This window comes from Mytilus galloprovincialis, chromosome 1 (assembly GCF_965363235.1).
Source record: "Mytilus galloprovincialis chromosome 1, xbMytGall1.hap1.1, whole genome shotgun sequence".
Lineage (NCBI taxonomy): Eukaryota > Metazoa > Mollusca > Bivalvia > Mytilida > Mytilidae > Mytilus > Mytilus galloprovincialis.
The window spans coordinates 75418287-75442324 of record NC_134838.1 but is presented as its reverse complement, the minus strand read 5'-3'; the positions used below and the strand labels follow the sequence as shown (position 1 = coordinate 75442324).

Sequence of the window (24038 nt, the reverse complement as noted above, 5' to 3'; positions counted from 1 at the left end):
GCAAAGAGCAAACCCTTAATTTACGAAATTATCATTAAAATAAAACAAAATTATGATGAATAAATTTAAGGATTAAAAAATAACCGTAAGGACTTGTAAAAGAGGGACGAAAGATACATGAGGAATAGTCAAACTCATATATTGAAAATAAACTGACAACACCATGGCTAATGACGTCATATAAATTCCCGTAAGAGGATACTTTTTTCGTGAAGAAACTAATTAAAATTAACGCATGACTATGAAATTTATCAAACCATGTATTCTAACAGTAATTTCTACTTAAATAAAATAAATTTTCTGAAGTTGTGTTAAGAAGATTAAGTACTTGGGATGTTTTGTTTTACATATGATGTGTATGTTGTTTAACATACACTAAACATATCATGTTGTCTTGAATTATAAAAAGTATAGTTTGTAGTTAATTTATTTCAATCTCATTGAAGACGCTACAATATATGCTTTTCATCTTTACAAGATAAAACTATGTATGTCGCAAAAATATGCTCAGTTATATTGGGAAATAAATCTGCATTGAAATGTTGATTACTGTGATATACCCACAATAACTATGATTTGATTATAACTAAAGCTCACTTTTTTATTACGTCGCTCCGGACTTACAGTTTTAGTAAATACATAAAATAATTGAGATTAAGAAAGATCTTAAACAGGAATCGTTTTAATACCCCCTTTCAAATTTTCCCCCTATCTGAGGTTATTGAATTTTATAAAATAAATCATATCAGATATTTCAATGTTATAAGATAACAAATAGATATAAAAAATACTTTTCATTGAATTAAGCATATATGCTCTACTTTAAAAATATAACATCATCATAGAAAGAAGATATTTATTTTTAAAATAAAAAATATGACCAAGTCATTATGATGTCAAATCACGTGTATTATTATACAAGGATATAGTTGTTTTAAACAAGGATAAATCTTATGATTAATTACTATACCGCCTACAAGTAAAATACTTAGTTTTATAAATAGAATGTTGTATAACATACTTACTTGTCATACACCACTGCCTTGTCTTATATTCTTTGCGTTTTGTTAAGTTTAAAGGGATATGTAATGATTGGTCAACTATTTCCAGTTTGTCTATTACCGTTGATTGTAAGTACCGTTATTTTTCTTTAATCTATTATATTACTATCGAATTTCAAACATATGACAAATGTACATTGTAATATGAAATCATCACAAACTCTATTTTATTGTTACAAATATATTGCCGCAAGCGTGTATCTTTTTATTAAAAATTATTCTATAGTTATTTTATAAAATCATACGCTTCATGGTATTTCCTGCTATTTCTAATAAAATGTAGATTTATGACACGCCCGAAGTGTTTTTAGTTTTAATCCTTTACTCACTGAAGTGTAGACAAACAATAAGCAAACCTGAACAATATTTGTATGTTTTAATATAATCTAAGCTGTTACAAAAATACAACCCAGTTTTACAATAATAAAGTGTGGAACTACATTTCGCGTTAGTTAGTATTTTGTGTAATCTTGAAAAGTAAGTTTGTTAAGGAGTCAAAGCATCACTAAACACCTTTTCTACAGGTGTGCTTAGAATGGTCTGACCTTTTTAGGTGCGGGATGACCCATTCATAGAGGTACATGCGTTGTAGTAGTTGTGGTTGTATTATTATAGTGATACATGGATTAGAAAGTAGATATAAGAAGTATTGCTTACATTTTATTGTACAACTCGCAAGTGTATTTGAACGTTAAGAACTTTAGTTTTTAGTGGGGTTCGTGTTGTTTATTCTTTAGTTATCTATGTTGGGTCATGTGTATTACTGTTTGTCTTTTGTTAGCCATGGCGTTGTTAGTTTATTTAATATTTATGAGTTTGACTCTCCCTTTGATATCTTTCGTCCCTCTTTAAAATAATGAGCTGCATGGAATTTTTTTTATAAAAGTTAAACAAATTAAGGAATTAAGGTATTCGTTAACTATGAAGGTATAAAATACGACTGCTTTTGTTGTATTTGAACTTTGTAAAATACGTTCCAATGAAACAATCAACAGAGAGACATAGAAAGCCAATATACCATAGCAAATATCATTGATACAATGAATCCAACAACAGAGAGACATGGAGAACCAATATACCATAGCAAATATCATTGATACAATGAATCAAACAACAGAGAGACATAGAGAGCCAATATACCATAGCAAATATCATTGATATAATGAATCAATCATCAGAGAGACATAGAGAGCCAATATACCATAGCAAATATCATTGATACAATGAATTAATCATCAGAGAGACATAGAGAGCCAATATACCATAGCAAATATCATTGATATAATGAATCAATCATCAGAGAGACATAGAGAGCCAACATACCATAGCAAATATCATTGATACAATGAATTAATCATCAGAGAGACATAGAGAGCCAACATATCATAGCAAATATCATTGATACAATGAATCAATCAACAGAGAAACATAGAGAGCCAACATACCATAGCAAATATCATTGATACAATGAATCAATCAACAGAGAAACATAGAGAGCCAATATACCATAGCAAATATCATTGATACAATGAATCAATCATCAGAGAGACATAGAGAGCCAACATACCATAGCAAATATTATTGATACAATGAATCAATCAGCAGAGAGACAAATAGAGCCAATATACCATAGCAAATATCATTGATACAATGAATTAATCATCAGAGAGACATAGAGAGCCAATATTCCATAGCAAATATCATTGATATAATGAATCAATCATCAGAGAGACACAGAGAGCCAACATACCATAGCAAATATCATTGATACAATGAATCAATCAGCAGAGAGACATAGAGAGCCAATATACCATAGCAAATATCATTGATACAATGAATCAATCAACAGAGAAACATAGAGAGCCAATATACCATAGCAAATATCATTGATACAATGAATCAATCAACAGAGAGACATAGTGAGCCAATATACCATAGCAAATATCATTGATACAATGAATCAATCAACAGAGAAACATAGAGAGCCAATATACCATAGCAAATATCATTGATACAATGAATCAATCAAAAGAGAGACATAGAGAGCCAATATACCATAGCAAATATCATTGATACAATGAATCAATCAACAGAGAGACATAGAGAGCCAATATACCATAGCAAATATCATTGATACAATGAATTAATCATCAGAGAGACATAGAGAGCCAATATACCATAGCAAATATCATTGATACAATGAATCAATCATCAGAGAAAAATAGAGAGCCAATATACCATAGCAAATATCATTGATATAATGAATTATTCATCAGAGAGACATAGAGAGCCAATATACCATAGCAAATATCATTGATACAATGAATCAATCAACAGAGAAACATAGAGAGCCAACATACCATAGCAAATATCATTGATACAATGAATCAATCAGCAGAGAGACATAGAGAGCCAATATACCATAGCAAATATCATTGATACAATGAATCAATCAACAGAGAAACATAGAGAGCCAATATACCATAGCAAATATCATTGATACAATGAATCAATCAACAGAGAGACATAGTGAGCCAATATACCATAGCAAATATCATTGATACAATGAATCAATCAACAGAGAAACATAGAGAGCTAATATACCATAGTAAATATCATTGATACAATGAATCAATCAGCAGAGAGACATAGAGAGCCAATATACCATAGCAAATATCATTGATACAATGAATCAATCAGCAGAGAGACATAGAGAGCCAATATACCATAGCAAATATCATTGATACAATGAATCAATAAATAGAGAAACATAGAGAGCCAATATACCATAGCAAATATCATTGATACAATGAATTAATCATCAGAGAAACATAGAGAGCCAATATACCATAGCAAATATCATTGATACAATGAATCAATCAACAGAGAAACAGAGAGAGCCAATATAACATAGCAAATATCATTGATACAATGAATCAATCAACAGAGAAACAGAGAGAGCCAATATACCATAGCAAATATCATTGATATAATGAATCAATCAACAGAGAAACATAGAGAGCCAATATAACATAGCAAATATCATTGATATAATGAATCAATCAACAGAGAAACATAGAGAGCCAATATACCATAGCAAATATCATTGATACAATGAATCAATCAACAGAGAAACATAGAGAGCCAATATACTATAGCAAATATCATTGATACAATGAATCAATCAACAGAGAGACATAGTGAGCCAATATACCATAGCAAATATCATTGATACAATGAATCAATCAACAGAGAGACATAGAGAGCCAATATACCATAGTAAATATCATTGATACAATGAATCAATCAGCAGAGAGACATAGAGAGCCAATATACCATAGCAAATATCATTGATACAATGAATCAATCAGCAGAGAGACATAGAGAGCCAATATACCATAGCAAATATCATTGATACAATGAATCAATAAATAGAGAAACATAGAGAGCCAATATACCATAGCAAATATCATTGATACAATGAATCAATCAACAGAGAAACATAGAGAGCCAATATAACATAGCAAATATCATTGATACAATGAATCAATCAACAGAGAAACAGAGAGAGCCAATATACCATAGCAAATATCATTGATATAATGAATCAATCAACAGAGAAACATAGAGAGCCAATATAACATAGCAAATATCATTGATATAATGAATCAATCAACAGAGAAACAGAGAGAGCCAATATACCATAGCAAATATCATTGATACAATGAATCAATCAACAGAGAAACATAGAGAGCCAATATACTATAGCAAATATCATTGATACAATGAATCAATCAACAGAGAAACAGAGAGAGCCAATATACCATTGCAAATATCATTGATACAATGAATCAATCAACAGAGAGACATAGTGAGCCAATATACCATAGCAAATATCATTGATACAATGAATTAATCATCAGAGAAACATAGAGAGCCAATATACCATAGCAAATATCATTGATACAATGAATCAATCAACAGAGAGACATAGAGAGCCAATATACCATAGCAAATATCATTGATACAATGAATCAATCAACAGAGAAACATAGAGAGCCAATATACCATAGCAAATATCATTGATATAATGAATCAATCATCAGAGAGACATAGAGAGCCAATATACCATAGCAAATATCATTGATACAATGAATCAATCATCAGAGAAACATAGAGAGCCAATATATCATAGCAAATATCATTGATATAATGAATCAATCAGCAGAGAAACATAGAGAGCCAATATACCATAGCAAATATCATTGATATAATGAATCAATCAGCAGAGAGACATAGAGAGCCAATATACCATAGCAAATATCATTGATACAATGAATCAATCATCAGAGAGACATAGAGAGCCAATATACCATAGCAAATATCATTGATATAATGAATCAATCATCAGAGAGACATAGAGAGCCAACATACCATAGCAAATATCATTGATACAATGAATTAATCATCAGAGAGACATAGAGAGCCAACATATCATAGCAAATATCATTAATACAATGAATCAATCAACAGAGAAACATAGAGAGCCAACATACCATAGCAAATATCATTGATACAATGAATCAATCAACAGAGAAACATAGAGAGCCAATATACCATAGCAAATATCATTGATACAATGAATCAATCATCAGAGAGACATAGAGAGCCAACATACCATAGCAAATATCATTGATACAATGAATCAATCAGCAGAGAGACAAATAGAGCCAATATACCATAGCAAATATCATTGATACAATGAATTAATCATCAGAGAGACATAGAGAGCCAATATTCCATAGCAAATATCATTGATATAATGAATCAATCATCAGAGAGACACAGAGAGCCAACATACCATAGCAAATATCATTGATACAATGAATCAATCAGCAGAGAGACATAGAGAGCCAATATACCATAGCAAATATCATTGATACAATGAATCAATCAACAGAGAAACATAGAGAGCCAATATACCATAGCAAATATCATTGATACAATGAATCAATCAACAGAGAGACATAGTGAGCCAATATACCATAGCAAATATCATTGATACAATGAATCAATCAACAGAGAAACATAGAGAGCCAATATACCATAGCAAATATCATTGATACAATGAATCAATCAGCAGAGAGACATAGAGAGCCAATATACCATAGCAAATATCATTGATACAATGAATCAATCAACAGAGAGACATAGAGAGCCAATATACCATAGCAAATATCATTGATACAATGAATTAATCATCAGAGAGACATAGAGAGCCAATATACCATAGCAAATATCATTGATACAATGAATCAATCATCAGAGAAACATAGAGAGCCAATATACCATAGCAAATATCATTGATATAATGAATTAATCATCAGAGAGACATAGAGAGCCAATATACCATAGCAAATATCATTGATACAATGAATCAACCAACAGAAAAACATAGAGAGCCAACATACCATAGCAAATATCATTGATACAATGAATCAATCAGGAGAGAGACATAGAGAGCCAATATACCATAGCAAATATCATTGATACAATGAATCAATCAACAGAGAAACATAGAGAGCCAATATACCATAGCAAATATCATTGATACAATGAATCAATCAACAGAGAGACATAGTGAGCCAATATACCATAGCAAATATCATTGATACAATGAATCAATCAACAGAGAAACATAGAGAGCCAATATACCATAGTAAATATCATTGATACAATGAATCAATCAGCAGAGAGACATAGAGAGCCAATATACCATAGCAAATATCATTGATACAATGAATCAATCAGCAGAGAGACATAGAGAGCCAATATACCATAGCAAATATCATTGATACAATGAATCAATAAATAGAGAAACATAGAGAGCCAATATACCATAGCAAATATCATTGATACAATGAATCAATCAACAGAGAAACATAGAGAGCCAATATACCATAGCAAATATCATTGATACAATGAATCAATCAACAGAGAAACAGAGAGAGCCAATATAACATAGCAAATATCATTGATACAATGAATCAATCAACAGAGAAACAGAGAGAGCCAATATACCATAGCAAATATCATTGATATAATGAATCAATCAACAGAGAAACATAGAGAGCCAATAAAACATAGCAAATATCATTGATATAATGAATCAATCAACAGAGAAACAGAGAGAGCCAATATACCATAGCAAATATCATTGATACAATGAATCAATCAACAGAGAAACATAGAGAGCCAATATACCATAGCAAATATCATTGATACAATGAATCAATCAACAGAGAAACAGAGAGAGCCAATATACCATTGCAAATATCATTGATACAATGAATCAATCAACAGAAAGACATAGAGAGAGCCAATATACCATAGCAAATATCATTGATACAATGAATCAATCAACAGAGAAACATAGAGAGCCAATATACCATAGCAAATATCATTGATATAATGAATCAATCATCAGAGAGACATAGAGAGCCAATATACCATAGCAAATATCATTGATACAATGAATCAATCATCAGAGAAACATAGAGAGCCAATATATCATAGCAAATATCATTGATATAATGAATCAATCAGCAGAGAGACATAGAGAGCCAATATACCATAGCAAATATCATTGATATAATGAATCAATCAGCAGAGAGACATAGTGAGCCAATATACCATAGCAAATATCATTGATACAATGAATCAATCAACAGAGAGACATAGAGAGCCAACATACCATAGCAAATATCATTGATACAATGAATTAATCATCAGAGAAACATAGAGAGCCAATATACCATAGCAAATATCATTGATACAATGAATCAATCAACAGAGAAACATAGAGAGCCAATATACCATAGCAAATATCATTGATACAATGAATCAATCAACAGAGAAACAGAGAGAGCCAATATACCATAGCAAATATCATTGATATAATGAATCAATTATCAGAGAGACATAGAGAGCCAATATACCATAGCAAATATCATTGATACAATGAATTAATCAACAGAGAAACATAGAGAGCCAATATACCATAGCAAATATCATTGATATAATGAATCAATCATCAGAGAGACATAGAGAGCCAACATACCATAGCAAATATCATTGATACAATGAATCAATCAACAGAGAAACATAGAGAGCCAATATACCATAGCAAATATCATTGATATAATGAATCAATCATCAGAGAAACATAGAGAGCCAACATACCATAGCAAATATCATTGATATAATGAATCAATCAACAGAGAGACATAGAGAGCCAATATACCATAGCAAATATCATTGATATAATGAATCAATCATCAGAGAGACATAGAGAGCCAACATACCATAGCAAATATCATTGATACAATGAATCAATCAACAGAGAGACATAGAGAGCCAATATACCATAGCAAATATCATTGATATAATGAATCAATCAGCAGAGAGACATAGAGAGCCAATATACCATAGCAAATATCATTGATACAATGAATCAATCAACAGAGAGACATAGAGAGCCAATAAACCATAGCAAATATCATTGATACAATGAATCCAACAACAGAGAGACATAGTGAGCCAATATACCATAGCAAATATCATTGATATAATGAATCAATCAACAGAGAAACATAGAGAGCCAATATACCATAGCAAATATCATTGATATAATGAATCAATCAACAGAGAGACATAGAGAGCCAATATACCATAGCAAATATCATTGATACAATGAATCAATCAACAAAGAAACATAGAGAGCCAATATACCATAGCAAATATCATTGATACAATGAATCAATCAATAAAGAAACATAGAGAGCCAATATACCATAGCAAATATCATTGATACAATGAACTAATCATCAGAGAAACATAGAGAGCCAATATACCATAGCAAATATCATTGATACAATGAATTAATCATCAGAGAGAAATAGAGAGCCAATATACCATAGCAAATATCATTGATATAATGAATCAATTATCAGAGAGACATAGAGAGCCAATATACCATAGCAAATATCATTGATATAATGAATTAATCAACAGAGAAACATAGAGAGCCAATATACCATAGCAAATATCATTGATATAATGAATCAATCATCAGAGAGACATAGAGAGCCAACATACCATAGCAAATATCATTGATACAATGAATCAATCAACAGAGAAACAGAGAGAGCCAATATACCATAGCAAATATCATTGATATAATGAATCAATTATCAGAGAGACATAGAGAGCCAATATACCATAGCAAATATCATTGATACAATGAATTAATCAACAGAGAAACATAGAGAGCCAATATACCATAGCAAATATCATTGATATAATGAATCAATCATCAGAGAGACATAGAGAGCCAACATACCATAGCAAATATCATTGATACAATGAATCAATCAACAGAGAAACATAGAGAGCCAATATACCATAGCAAATATCATTGATATAATGAATCAATCATCAGAGAAACATAGAGAGCCAACATACCATAGCAAATATCATTGATATAATGAATCAATCAACAGAGAGACATAGAGAGCCAATATACCATAGCAAATATCATTGATATAATGAATCAATCATCAGAGAGACATAGAGAGCCAACATACCATAGCAAATATCATTGATACAATGAATCAATCAACAGAGAGACATAGAGAGCCAATATACCATAGCAAATATCATTGATATAATGAATCAATCAGCAGAGAGACATAGAGAGCCAATATACCATAGCAAATATCATTGATACAATGAATCAATCAACAGAGAGACATAGAGAGCCAATAAACCATAGCAAATATCATTGATACAATGAATTAATCATCAGAGAGACATAGAGAGCCAACATACCATAGCAAATATCATTGATACAATGAATCAATGAACAGAGAAACATAGAGAGCCAATATACCATAGCAAATATCATTGATATAATGAATCAATCAACAGAGAGACATAGAGAGCCAATATACCATAGCAAATATCATTGATACAATGAATCAATCAACAGAGAAACATAGAGAGCCAATATACCATAGCAAATATCATTGATACAATGAATCAATCAATAAAGAAACATAGAGAGCCAATATACCATAGCAAATACCATTGATACAATGAATTAATCATCAGAGAAACATAGAGAGCCAATATACCATAGCAAATATCATTGATACAATGAATTAATCATCAGAGAGAAATAGAGAGCCAATATACCATAGCAAATATCATTGATATAATGAATCAATTATCAGAGAGACATAGAGAGCCAATATACCATAGCAAATATCATTGATATAATGAATTAATCAACAGAGAAACATAGAGAGCCAATATACCATAGCAAATATCATTGATATAATGAATCAATCATCAGAGAGACATAGAGAGCCAACATACCATAGCAAATATCATTGATACAATGAATCAATCAACAAAAAAACATAGTGAGCCAATATACCATAGCAAATATCATTGATATAATGAATTAATCATCAGAGAAACATAGAGAGCCAACATACCATAGCAAATATCATTGATATAATGAATCAATCAACAGAGAGACATAGAGAGCCAATATACCATAGCAAATATCAGTGATATAATGAATCAATCATCAGAGAGACATAGAGAGCCAACATACCATAGCAAATATCATTGATACAATGAATCAATCAACAGAGAGACATAGAGAGCCAATATACCATAGCAAATATCATTGATATAATGAATCAATCAGCAGAGAGACATAGAGAGCCAATATACCATAGCAAATATCATTGATACAATGAATAAATCAACAGAGAAACATAGAGAGCCAATATACCATAGCAAATATCATTGATATAATGAATTAATCATCAGAGAGACATAGAGAACCAATATACCATAGCAAATATCATTGATACAATGAATTAATCATCAGAGAAACATAGAGAGCCAATATACCATAGCAAATATCATTGATACAATGAATCAATCAGTAGAGAGACATAGAGAGCCAATATACCATAGCAAATATCATTGATACAATGAATCAATCAACAGAGAGACATAGTGAGCCAATATACCATAGCAAATATCATTGATACAATGAATCAATCAACAGAGAAACACAGAGAGCCAATATACCATAGCAAATATCATTGATACAATGAATCAATCAACAGAGACACATAGAGAGCCAACATACCATAGCAAATATCATTGATACAATGAATCAATCAACAGAGAGACATAGAGAGCCAACATACCATAGCAAATATCATTGATACAATGAATTAATCATCAGAGAAACATAGAGAGCCAATATACCATAGCAAATATCATTGATACAATGAATTAATCATCAGAGAGAAATAGAGAGCCAATATACCATAGCAAATATCATTGATATAATGAATCAATTATCAGAGAGACATAGAGAGCCAATATACCATAGCAAATATCATTGATATAATGAATTAATCAACAGAGAAACATAGAGAGCCAATATACCATAGCAAATATCATTGATATAATGAATCAATCATCAGAGAGACATAGAGAGCCAACATACCATAGCAAATATCATTGATACAATGAATCAATCAACAGAAAAACATAGAGAGCCAATATACCATAGCAAATATCATTGATATAATGAATCAATCATCAGAGAAACATAGAGAGCCAACATACCATAGCAAATATCATTGATATAATGAATCAATCAACAGAGAGACATAGAGAGCCAATATACCATAGCAAATATCATTGATATAATGAATCAATCATCAGAGAGACATAGAGAGCCAACATACCATAGCAAATATCATTGATACAATGAATCAATCAACAGAGAGACATAGAGAGCCAATATACCATAGCAAATATCATTGATATAATGAATCAATCATCAGAGAAACATAGAGAGCCAACATACCATAGCAAATATCATTGATATAATGAATCAATCAACAGAGAGACATAGAGAGCCAATATACCATAGCAAATATCATTGATATAATGAATCAATCATCAGAGAGACATAGAGAGCCAACATACCATAGCAAATATCATTGATACAATGAATCAATCAACAGAGAGACATAGAGAGCCAATATACCATATCAAATATCATTGATATAATGAATCAATCAGCAGAGAGACATAGAGAGCCAATATACCATAGCAAATATCATTGATACAATGAATCAATCAACAGAGAGACATAGAGAGCCAATAAACCATAGCAAATAACATTGATACAATGAATCCAACAACAGAGAGACATAGTGAGCCAATATACCATAGCAAATATCATTGATATAATGAATCAATCAACAGAGAAACATAGAGAGCCAATATACCATAGCAAATATCATTGATACAATGAATTAATCATCAGAGAGACATAGAGAGCCAACATACCATAGCAAATATCATTGATACAATGAATCAATGAACAGAGAAACATAGAGAGCCAATATACCATAGCAAATATCATTGATATAATGAATCAATCAACAGAGAGACATAGAGAGCCAATATACCATAGCAAATATCATTGATACAATGAATCAATCAACAGAGAAACATAGAGAGCCAATATACCATAGCAAATATCATTGATACAATGAATCAATCAATAAAGAAACATAGAGAGCCAATATACCATAGCAAATATCATTGATACAATGAATTAATCATCAGAGAAACATAGAGAGCCAATATACCATAGCAAATATCATTGATACAATGAATTAATCATCAGAGAGAAATAGAGAGCCAATATACCATAGCAAATATCATTGATATAATGAATCAATTATCAGAGAGACATAGAGAGCCAATATACCATAGCAAATATCATTGATATAATGAATTAATCAACAGAGAAACATAGAGAGCCAATATACCATAGCAAATATCATTGATATAATGAATCAATCATCAGAGAGACATAGAGAGCCAACATACCATAGCAAATATCATTGATACAATGAATCAATCAACAAAAAAACATAGAGAGCCAATATACCATAGCAAATATCATTGATATAATGAATTAATCATCAGAGAAACATAGAGAGCCAACATACCATAGCAAATATCATTGATATAATGAATCAATCAACAGAGAGACATAGAGAGCCAATATACCATAGCAAATATCATTGATATAATGAATCAATCATCAGAGAGACATAGAGAGCCAACATACCATAGCAAATATCATTGATACAATGAATCAATCAACAGAGAGACATAGAGAGCCAATATACCATAGCAAATATCATTGATATAATGAATCAATCAGCAGAGAGACATAGAGAGCCAATATACCATAGCAAATATCATTGATACAATGAATAAATCAACAGAGAAACATAGAGAGCCAATATACCATAGCAAATATCATTGATATAATGAATTAATCATCAGAGAGACATAGAGAACCAATATACCATAGCAAATATCATTGATACAATGAATTAATCATCAGAGAAACATAGAGAGCCAATATACCATAGCAAATATCATTGATACAATGAATCAATCAGTAGAGAGACATAGAGAGCCAATATACCATAGCAAATATCATTGATACAATGAATCAATCAACAGAGAGACATAGTGAGCCAATATACCATAGCAAATATCATTGATACAATGAATCAATCAACAGAGAAACACAGAGAGCCAATATACCATAGCAAATATCATTGATACAATGAATCAATCAACAGAGACACATAGAGAGCCAACATACCATAGCAAATATCATTGATACAATGAATCAATCAACAGAGAGACATAGAGAGCCAACATACCATAGCAAATATCATTGATATAATGAATCAATCAACAGAGAGACATAGAGAGCCAATATACCATAGCAAATATCATTGATACAATGAATCAATCATCAGAGAAACATAGAGAGCCAATATACCATAGCAAATATCATTGATACAATGAATCAATCAACAGAGAGACATACAGAGCCAATATACCATAGCAAATATCATTGATACAATGAATCAATCAACAGAGAAACATAGAGAGCCAACATACCATAGCAAATATCATTGATATAATGAATCAATCAACAGAGAGACATAGAGAGCCAACATACCATAGCAAATATCATTGCTACAATGAATCAATCAACAGAGAAACATAGAGAGCCAACATACCATAGCAAATATCATTGATATAATGAATCAATCATCAGAGAGACATAGAGAGCCAATATACCATAGCAAATATCATTGATATAATGAATCAATCATCAGAGAGACAAAGAGAGCCAATATACCATAGCAAATATCATTGATACAATGAATCAATCAACAGAGAGACATAGAGTGCCAATATACCATAGCAAATATCATTGATACAATGAATCAATCAACAGAGAGACATAGAGAGCCAATATACCATAGCAAATATCATTGATACAATGAATCAATCAGCAGAGAGACATAGAGAGCCAATATACCATAGCAAATATCATTGATATAATGAATTAATCATCAGAGAAACATAGAGAGCCAATATACCATAGCAAATATCATTGATACAATGAATCAATCAACAGAGAGACATAGAGAGCCAATATACCATAGCAAATATCATTGATACAATGTCTTCACTGGAAGAAAAATAAATTTCAATTTCAAATATGTTTATGATATGTCTTTCACACTTTCCAATGTTAATTATTCAATTCAAAGGGTGATAACTCTAGCATACGAATGCAAACTGAATCTTACCAATTGGAAACAAATATCAGTGAAATGTATTTTCAGTTTTCGAAATACTTGACGACTATTGACACAATAGGAACACAATGCTTAATATAGAAAACAATACAATAAATGTTGATAATGAAATATGGGCGAACTGTTACATTATAATCTCGTTATATTATATATCGATGTGGTTACCGCATTTAACAGTTTTTATAAACTACATCCCGTTATGTACTTTTTCATTGGTTTTATAACTGTCGAATAAAAATATGGGACGATTATTTTTATATTCTCCCACTTATTGTTATTAAGTAAATGACAATAGATATTAGTGAAAAACAAATTAGTATGTCAACTTATACCATTTTCAAATAATGTAAAATGACAATAATTGTTTATTTTTTTTCCGATTCATTACATTTTATGTACTTTAGTTTGATATTTAGTGTTTGACACTTTTTACTCTTTCTTAACATAAAATTCACAAGACATATTATATATATATGCGCGTTTCTTCTACAAACGACCCATCTGTGACGCTTAAAGGTACGAAATTGAAAGGCAATGAAGACCTTCCATGTCTAAAGGTTGTTTTCATAGTTTAGATTTACATTCCTGAGGTAGAAAATCCAAATGATTTCGAAAAATTGTGTAACCATTTGTATCATAATTATGAACATATTGCAGATAATTCATGCTATCTACTTGACTGGTGGTATCCTCGTAGAGGAAACCTTCCATCAGCAGTATTATCTACTAAGTGAATGTTTATAAGCTCATCATAGCAACCCAGATTGCTATCTGTTTTTCCATTTTAATGCTCGTGTTTTTGCATGTAGATCGACTTTGATCCAACACATCTTTTGTCACAAAGACAATTATGCAGCCAATGTTCACGTTTGACCATCATGAACTGCTGTCATCTTCAAAAGGTCTTAAAAACATAAAGGCAAATAAGAACGTGCATATTCATTTTCAGTATGAACTTGTATACCTTACTCGATACTCAATTCATTTAGGCCGCATAAAAGGATATTTTTGTATCCTAAACAATATAAAAAATATGTCGGAGTTAGATTTTTGTAAGTATTTTATAAAAAGACGAATGCACACATAATGATGAATATAAAAAAACAAAACAGAATTGATTCAAGGTATACTTAATAAAAACTGTTTCGAAGCATTGTTTTTATTAACCTGTATGTATAATCATATCAATTAGATCTACAGCATTAATAAATATTTAGCTCAAGCCAGGTTGGCTTTAAAGAGCAAGAGCTACAGGCCTGGGATAAATTAAAGGTAAAAAAAAAAATTACAACCAATTCAACTTATGTTAATGTTCCTGGGGGATAATGAACCTTAAAACAAAAAAGCCGAAGGTAAAAAATATTTGGTTCAAATAAACTGATAGGAATATGACAGTTGTTATCCATTCATGTAATGTGTTTCAGCTTTTGATTTTTTCGTTTTGATTAAGGACTTTCCTTTTTTACCTTTTCTCGCATTTTCATAGTTTTGTTATTTTTCTTTTTGATATTTTAATGTTATTATTAATAACTATAGAATGATTGAACATGCATGTATATAAATGAATAATGTTTTGAAAAATAATAAAAAAATAGATTAGATGTTTTCCAGTTTCGGACATAATTTTTTTTATGTATGATATCTGCCCAATATAAAACGGTTTAATATAACATTCTGTAGAATTTTCTATGACAAAATCTATTCCAATACCATATAAGAGATACCAAAGGGGATACTCAAACTCATAAGTATGTTTGATCTTTAACATGTTTTATATAAGAAATTAAAAAAAATACGATATTTGGACGGATTTACATTTAAAAAGTTGTTCAAAACTTGTTTTCAAAACTTCAATTTTACTTCTTTGTGTAATTGTACAATTTCGTTGTGTGTCTTCTATTTTCAGTTGCTTCGATATAGCTTTTTTTTGTGCTGATGCAGCGTAATGCAATCGCCAATCCACCAATTAAACGATTGTTTCAATAAAAAAACACAGTTCAAACATAAACATATTAGCGACAAGCAACAACTAATATAAAGGACACATTTCGAATTGATGTGGACTCAATAACATACTTACTTGCATCGAACTTCAAGGGAAATGCAAAACGGAAAGTCCTATGTTATTGAAATTGTGTTTTTAATGAAAGATTCACCAAGTTCACGGTTATTATCAAAATGTTCTAATTCACAAACAAATGATTGCCAGACGGACGAAATCAATTATAAAAGATTTGTGACTTCTTTATTGCAAATAATGAGCAAATTCATCTTAAACATACTCAACAGGACTTGTAAAATGTATCCATAGTACAACTGACTATTTCAAACAATAAGAAAAAAATAGAAATGCAAAAACAAAATACAAAATGCAAAAAGATAAATTGTTTAAGCCCCAGTCACACTATCACGTTTTATTCCGTTTTAAAATGCTACGTTTCAACTACGTTTAGAATAAAAATGTCCCGTTATTTTGAAAGCTAGGTTTTACTTGGTTTGTGCTACGCTATTTTAACGTTATACTACGTACTAGAGGTTTCTCAACATCATACGAACGAACGAAAATTGACCCAACTTGACGTAACTTGCCGTAACGAGAAAAGAGGGATCATTCATTTATTCAATTATTTTGGACTATCGGCTGTGATCTTCTTCCCTTTGAAATGTCTTTTACATAAACAATATATACATTCTGGATTTTGTAAGACCATTTTGAGTCGTAAAAATATTATTTTGACTTGATATACATGTATAATAATATGATATACTATTTACGCTTTATTCCAAACAGTTGAAAATCTAATTGATCAATAAATTATGACGAAGACTATAGAATATTTAGACCCAGGACAGCAATCGTACAAGAGGTTGGATAAACACGACACCATTCCTTCGAATTTCTAAGTACATAAAAATTATATGAAAAAGGGTTAAAATAGAACTTTGGAATGGAAGGGGATAGAATTTTTTAAAACTTATCAAGGATCACCTGCTCAATGGAAGAAGGTCTTTCGCAAATAGAGGTCAAAATAATCTAGACGTGAACGCCTCTGGTTTTTCATTTGTAAAAAAAAAAAAACATCCTCGTATCCGGGGTACATTCGTTGCCCCAACTCTAAAATCCAAAATGAACACTTCTTTACCTTAAATGATCATAAGTACTTTATATTCCAGCTAAACAAACCCAAGAAGATAACTAAAGGGAAACATTAAAATAAATATTTAACAGTTAACACGTTAAAAAGATGTTCTGAAATGTATTTATTTTTTTTTGTTTTTTTTTGTTTTCATGCCAATTCGTTTAATTTTTCTTTTTGTGTATGTTTTATAATCGAAAATTTTAATATATTATAATAAATTTAAAAAAAAAAAAATTCGTATAGTTTTTATGGCATGCTGTATATTTATTCCCAAAATATTACTCTAGGAGACAGATTTTACCTAAAATCACCCTCCTTTATGTGTTCCATATTTATATAGAATGTGTGGATATAATAACTGAAAAATACTAAACTTGTGTCATCTCAATCACTTTTCAATCCTTTTGCGAACGCTGATCTCGTCGTGTAAACCATTGAATACTTGCCACAGAACGTTAACATCCAACAATCAATCAAATGAAATGTAAACCAGACGCACCGATTGTTTTTAACAACATTGCAAACTGACCATGTTATTTCTAATTGGATACGGGAGATAAATCGAACGCAAATAATCAACATGTTAACACACGAAACTCAACGTATTCTTTCGTAACATTCAAATCCAGAAAATAAGTTGGAACACAAATGCCGAGCCACAAAAATAAAATGCAAGGTTGCAAAAAGACTATGAAATTGTTAACTGTTATCTTTAAACACACTACAGTATCGATAGAAATTTATTGTGGATTATATTATAACAAAATCACTGCTCCTTAACGATACGTTCGTAGAGTTTCGTCCGTTCGTAAGATATTGAGAAACCTTTACTAGTACGTATAGACCGACGTTTCCACCACTCATTGATACGTTCCGATACGTAGTAAGTACGTTTTGTGACGTTTCGCTAAGCTTTGGTACGTATTTACTAGCTTTCTACTTTGTTTCAATTTTCGCTACGTTTGTTGTTAAATTTTCAAAACATACGGGGCAGGTCCCGTTTTGAACAAAGGATTACTACGTTTCGATACGCTTCGTTACGTATATTCCCATTTCGCTACGATTTCAAAACGTAGTAAAACGAAGCTCTTAAAACGTGACAGTGTGACTGGGGCTTATCTTATTTATAATATACCAGTTTGAACAATAATTGCTTTTAATTGTATGACAGGGTAAAACTTTATTTTGAAAGTTATATTTTTGCTAACAACAAGTTTGTTTATTTAACAGGCATGTTGTTCCGTTGAACATATAATCCTAAAAGGTATGTATAGTAAACAGCATTAGGTTTCGTTACACATATACTTATTGATGTGTGCACGATTACAATGCGATTTGTTCCGTTACACATATGTTTATCGAAAGTATTTACGATTACAAGCGTTTATGTTACGTCGTACATTTAATGATCGAATGAATAAGTATACTTACAGTCGATTTGTTAACTTGAGTATTTTTTCATTGGATATGACAGGATATTCGTGTATAGTCTCACTCTGTATGAAGTTTAAGCGTTTTTCAATTTTAGCAACACCATGCTGTTCTGTAGTTTTAGGGATGACCCTTCATTAATCTTTATCTTATGCTTATGACTTGTAACATCTTAAACCAATCTTTCTTTACGTTAGATGATTTTAGTGGAAGAATAAGGAGAGCGACAACAGATGTCATCATTGATTCGCATTGTACTTCTAGATTTACAGCATTCAGTAAGTTTGTATTTGTTAGCAGTAAAAACAAAATCTTTATGGATAAATGCAACTGTAGAATACCGCTGTTAAATAGTCATATATCGATTAAGAAAACCAAAAACTGCATGAAACACATCAAGTATAATATAAATACAACGGAACAACAGAAGACTTAACTGCTACAAGAACAAATGCCAACTTTCACAGAAACGTACTATTTGATAACAACTGCCGTATTCCTGACTGGGTACAGGACATTTAAGAAAAATGGTGGGTTGGATCGTGTTTTATGACTAGCCAAACCTCCAGCATTAATTGTTAAATAATACCATCAAAATGACACCATTAAGTGACAGGACTATAGTACAAATAAACGTAAAAAACCCAAGGACAGAGAAATACATACCTGATTAATATAATAGTTCATTAAAATATGTAAACCATAGAATGACAACGGACAGCTCCCATGTATTTACGACAAAAACGCAACAAAAAGTGACATCACAGGTGCATTGCTTAAAATAGAATATAAAATTGGGATTTAGTTTGGAATTGTGGTATTGTGATCGCAATATAAAACCATGATAATAATAATTAAAAGTAGTGTCCACTGAAAGTTAAAGTAGTTTCGAAGGATAAACTTTTGACAAAAAGTAAGTTCTATAATCTATAATTTGATAATAGGTATGAGTAGTATATTTATTGATCCTCCTCCTCCTCCTCCTCCTCCTCCTCCTCCTCCTCCTCCTCCTCCTCCTCCTCATCATCAGCATCATCACCATCACCATTAATACAAAAAGATGTAGAACATTACATTGTCTATGTGAATATATATTTTTTTATTCTTAGAAGAACAATGTTACAACCTCGTTCATAAAAAATCGAGCTGGTCACAAGCAAAGGAAGAGTGTTCTAAAGTTAACGGCAATCTAGTTACTATCAAAAGTCTAGGAGAACAAAGTAGGTGCTATCAAATTGAGGCAGCAGTAAAATTATATTGAATTTTGTGTTGTTCATTATCGGTATTTTCATTACCTGATAATTTACATGTAAATGTATTGAAACTTACTAGATTTCTATTTTATTATCACCTTATCATACAAATTAAAATTGAGAAAGGAAATTGCATATTTCCAAAATACAGGTTTTAAACAAGTCTGAACTGTCATATTTAGATATAATGTGTTATGCGTATTTAGCGAATATTTTAAAACCTTGAGATGTATAAGTACCGAACGAATTGAACGGCTTTATTACCAATAACGGACATGAAATAATAGTCAAATACATCTGTTTTTGAACTGTTCAAACGGTGCTATTTGGATTTAAAATAGTTTGCTCTTAATAAGATGAGACCACTACATCAAGTTAATACGATGAGAGGTGTGCATAAGGTGCAAATTAGCTTTCACAATACATTTGTTCTGATACGTAACGTAACATCTATTATCATGTAAAATCGGTCTTGAATTTTTACTGTTATTTTTAGAATTTGTGAATGAATTCGTTTCATCTGTTAGTTTCGGAGAAACAGCACGAGTGTGGATAGGCTTATCAAGAAATCCATCTAATCTAAGTATCTTTAATTGGGTGGATGGAACAAATGTCTCCTATGAAAACTGGTATAAAATGAAGGATTATGGTGACGAGAATCCAGATGAACCAAACAACGAAGACGTAAGTGACAGACTGATTTTTTCCTTACTTTTACTTGATACATGATAGAGGCATAGCTATGGTATTTTGAAATTTCCAAATGTCAGAGTTTGTATAGGAAAGTAAATGATAATAAAAACATGTTCATTACACTTTAATATGTTATATATTATGATTGGCTAACAAGAATCTCGTGTCATTCTGAAATCAACATTCATTTCAAAATGAATTGAAGTATTCATGATGACACGAGCTTCCACAATAAATTGCACAGGTAAATAAAAAAATAAAATTGATAGAAATCATGTTTTCACAAATCAAAAATATAATCATAAGTATTAAATGCCTCTTTTATAGGGTTGTAAAAGCGTTGACCGTGCGTACATTTTAAGAATGAAGCACGGATCAAAACGTTTATTATGTCAACGCTTTAAATTACACCCCAATCAATATACAAAAAGAAGCTTTTAATTTTTAAGTAAAGCAAAGTGAAAGGTATAAGAGGAAAGGAAATAATAAAAGTGTCTAACAATTACAAATGTTTAAAAGATTTTCAGCTTTGAAAGAACATTAAAATCTTTGCAATTTCATGCAAATTTGACGCTAGTTCTTGAAAATAAGATATATACATATATATAAATTTTTAAAATATGCTGGTCTGATATTAGACAATGAAGTTTTGATATTCATTCAAAACAACGACTATAGAACTAAGTAGGTTTATGTGTATATATCATGTATATCTGATTGTTTTTCCACTAGGAAAAATGCGGAAACATATTCATGGAGACGAACAAACTTGGAAACTGGAATGACGAAAAATGTGAAAAAGAATATTTCTACATTTGCGAGGGAACACCTGGTTTGTATGATTTCAAGCACTTACAAGTTAACATATTTTCATATGTATGACTACTAACGTTTTTAGTTAGTTTTCTGCCGTTAAAATAAGACTATTTTAATAATGCACAGAAGAAAGCCTACTTAAAATTAAAAACCAATTGTTCAGAGAACAATTGAAGGTCTTTCCACCAGTTAATATCTATTTTGATATTAAAATATAAAAAATCAGTCTAAAATGTTAGTTCATATGGCTTTATGATGTATAGATATGAATTTAAAGCAAAGGTCAAAATCTAGAACGTCAAATTAATCTATGACCTTGACCTCAATTTCAAGGTCACAAACTGAGGATTTCAAATCAAAAGACCCTAGTCTCTAATATGTATGGTTAATAAGTTATATAACTTCAAACATAATTTAAGATATGATAGGGGCTAAAACTCCCATTCATTGTTTACGCACACTTTCAACTAAAATTATTTAGTTACCACATGTCGCAACTAACAATTTATACAAAATAATTTGTCGATATCTTATAAGGTTAATGAAAATGAGTGAAAATAAGTCAAATTCAAAAATTAGAATATGACCTTGACCTTTGACCTTGACCTAATTTTCATTTTTTTGGACCAAGGACCTCAAATCAAAAGATCCTAGGTCTCTATCATTTGTCGTAATCTTTTACGGTTGCGAAGGAGTTGTGGACACAAGGAAAACAGTGTTTGGGGAGATAACTCCTACAAAGAAAAGTATTCGGTTACGCAGGGTAAATTTCAAAAGCGCATAAACTGTTCGATATCATATACCAAATATCTAAGCGACATATTGCGAAACAAATGTTTATCGCAAGAACAAAATTTGGCGGAAGAAAAAAAAAATAATCAGAAGAACAATAGGTCTTTCCACAGAAAAGTGGAAAGACCTAATAAAGAAACAGGATACATTGGAATTTTCAATTTGGCAGATCAAATACGAAGTGTTTTGAAACGAAGTCATTTACTTTGTTAAATTAGGGGGTGAAAGTATTTTGATTCAGTTTGTATATAAAATGGCGGATGGAAATTGAGTGTGAAATCTATAAGAATAAAGGACTCAGCGTTATGCGTTTTCTTTTAAAATACTTGTAGGGAAATCGCATCACTAGGAATTTGTTATAAATCAGGTATATATAGAAAATAGCGGTAGATAAACTTACAGCGTATTCAAATTCATATGTTATCCAATTTGGCAACAGCTTCTGAATTAAATCTATTAGAAAATGCTTTAAGATGAATCAAATAAGCTAGTTTTCTTCTAAGTGTATATACAATCCCTTCAAAATTTCGCTAAATTGTGTATACAATAATATATTTTTTGTTCGATTTAGATTGAAGAGTTCCACAACAGTTGATCACGGAAAAATACAGCAATTTGAGTTAGGCAAAGTTATCATAAGAATGATTGAAAATAATAAGTTTATCAAATTTTTAACAAATATTGTAGCTATACTATTTCTGATATTAAAGCTGCCTTTTCTTGTTTTACTTAATGATAACCTCTCAAATAGTATTTCGTTAATTTTTAGTTCAGTTGATAAGCAACATCAGTATTGACGCCAATGGAAAGTTTTCAGTGATTGAAGGAAACACTTTTACTGTTCGCTGTGTGGCAAATACAAAGTCTGATGCAGATGTAGTGGTATACAAATGGATAGTAAATGACGCAGAAATAATACCATTATCATCGTCTCGATTTCAAATAGATTATAAAACAAACTTTTCTGAATTATCAGTTAGAAATACGAACCCAAGAGATACAGGTGAGAGAACAGGGGTGTTCATAATACTTAATTATTCTTAG

The 24038-nt window shown here is 30.8% G+C and overlaps 1 protein-coding gene across 1 annotated transcript; it reads left to right on the top strand.

The window, feature by feature from the left end:
- Positions 1 to 1031: 1031 nt before the first annotated feature.
- On the top strand, positions 1032 to 24038 carry LOC143084939 (neurocan core protein-like). The gene is made up of 7 exons (XM_076261420.1): positions 1032 to 1130; positions 19240 to 19273; positions 19638 to 19718; positions 20550 to 20660; positions 21190 to 21377; positions 22119 to 22218; positions 23764 to 24038. Exons 1-7 carry the CDS (start codon positions 1089 to 1091, stop codon positions 24036 to 24038), a joined length of 831 nt encoding a protein of 276 aa, XP_076117535.1. The 5' UTR covers positions 1032 to 1088.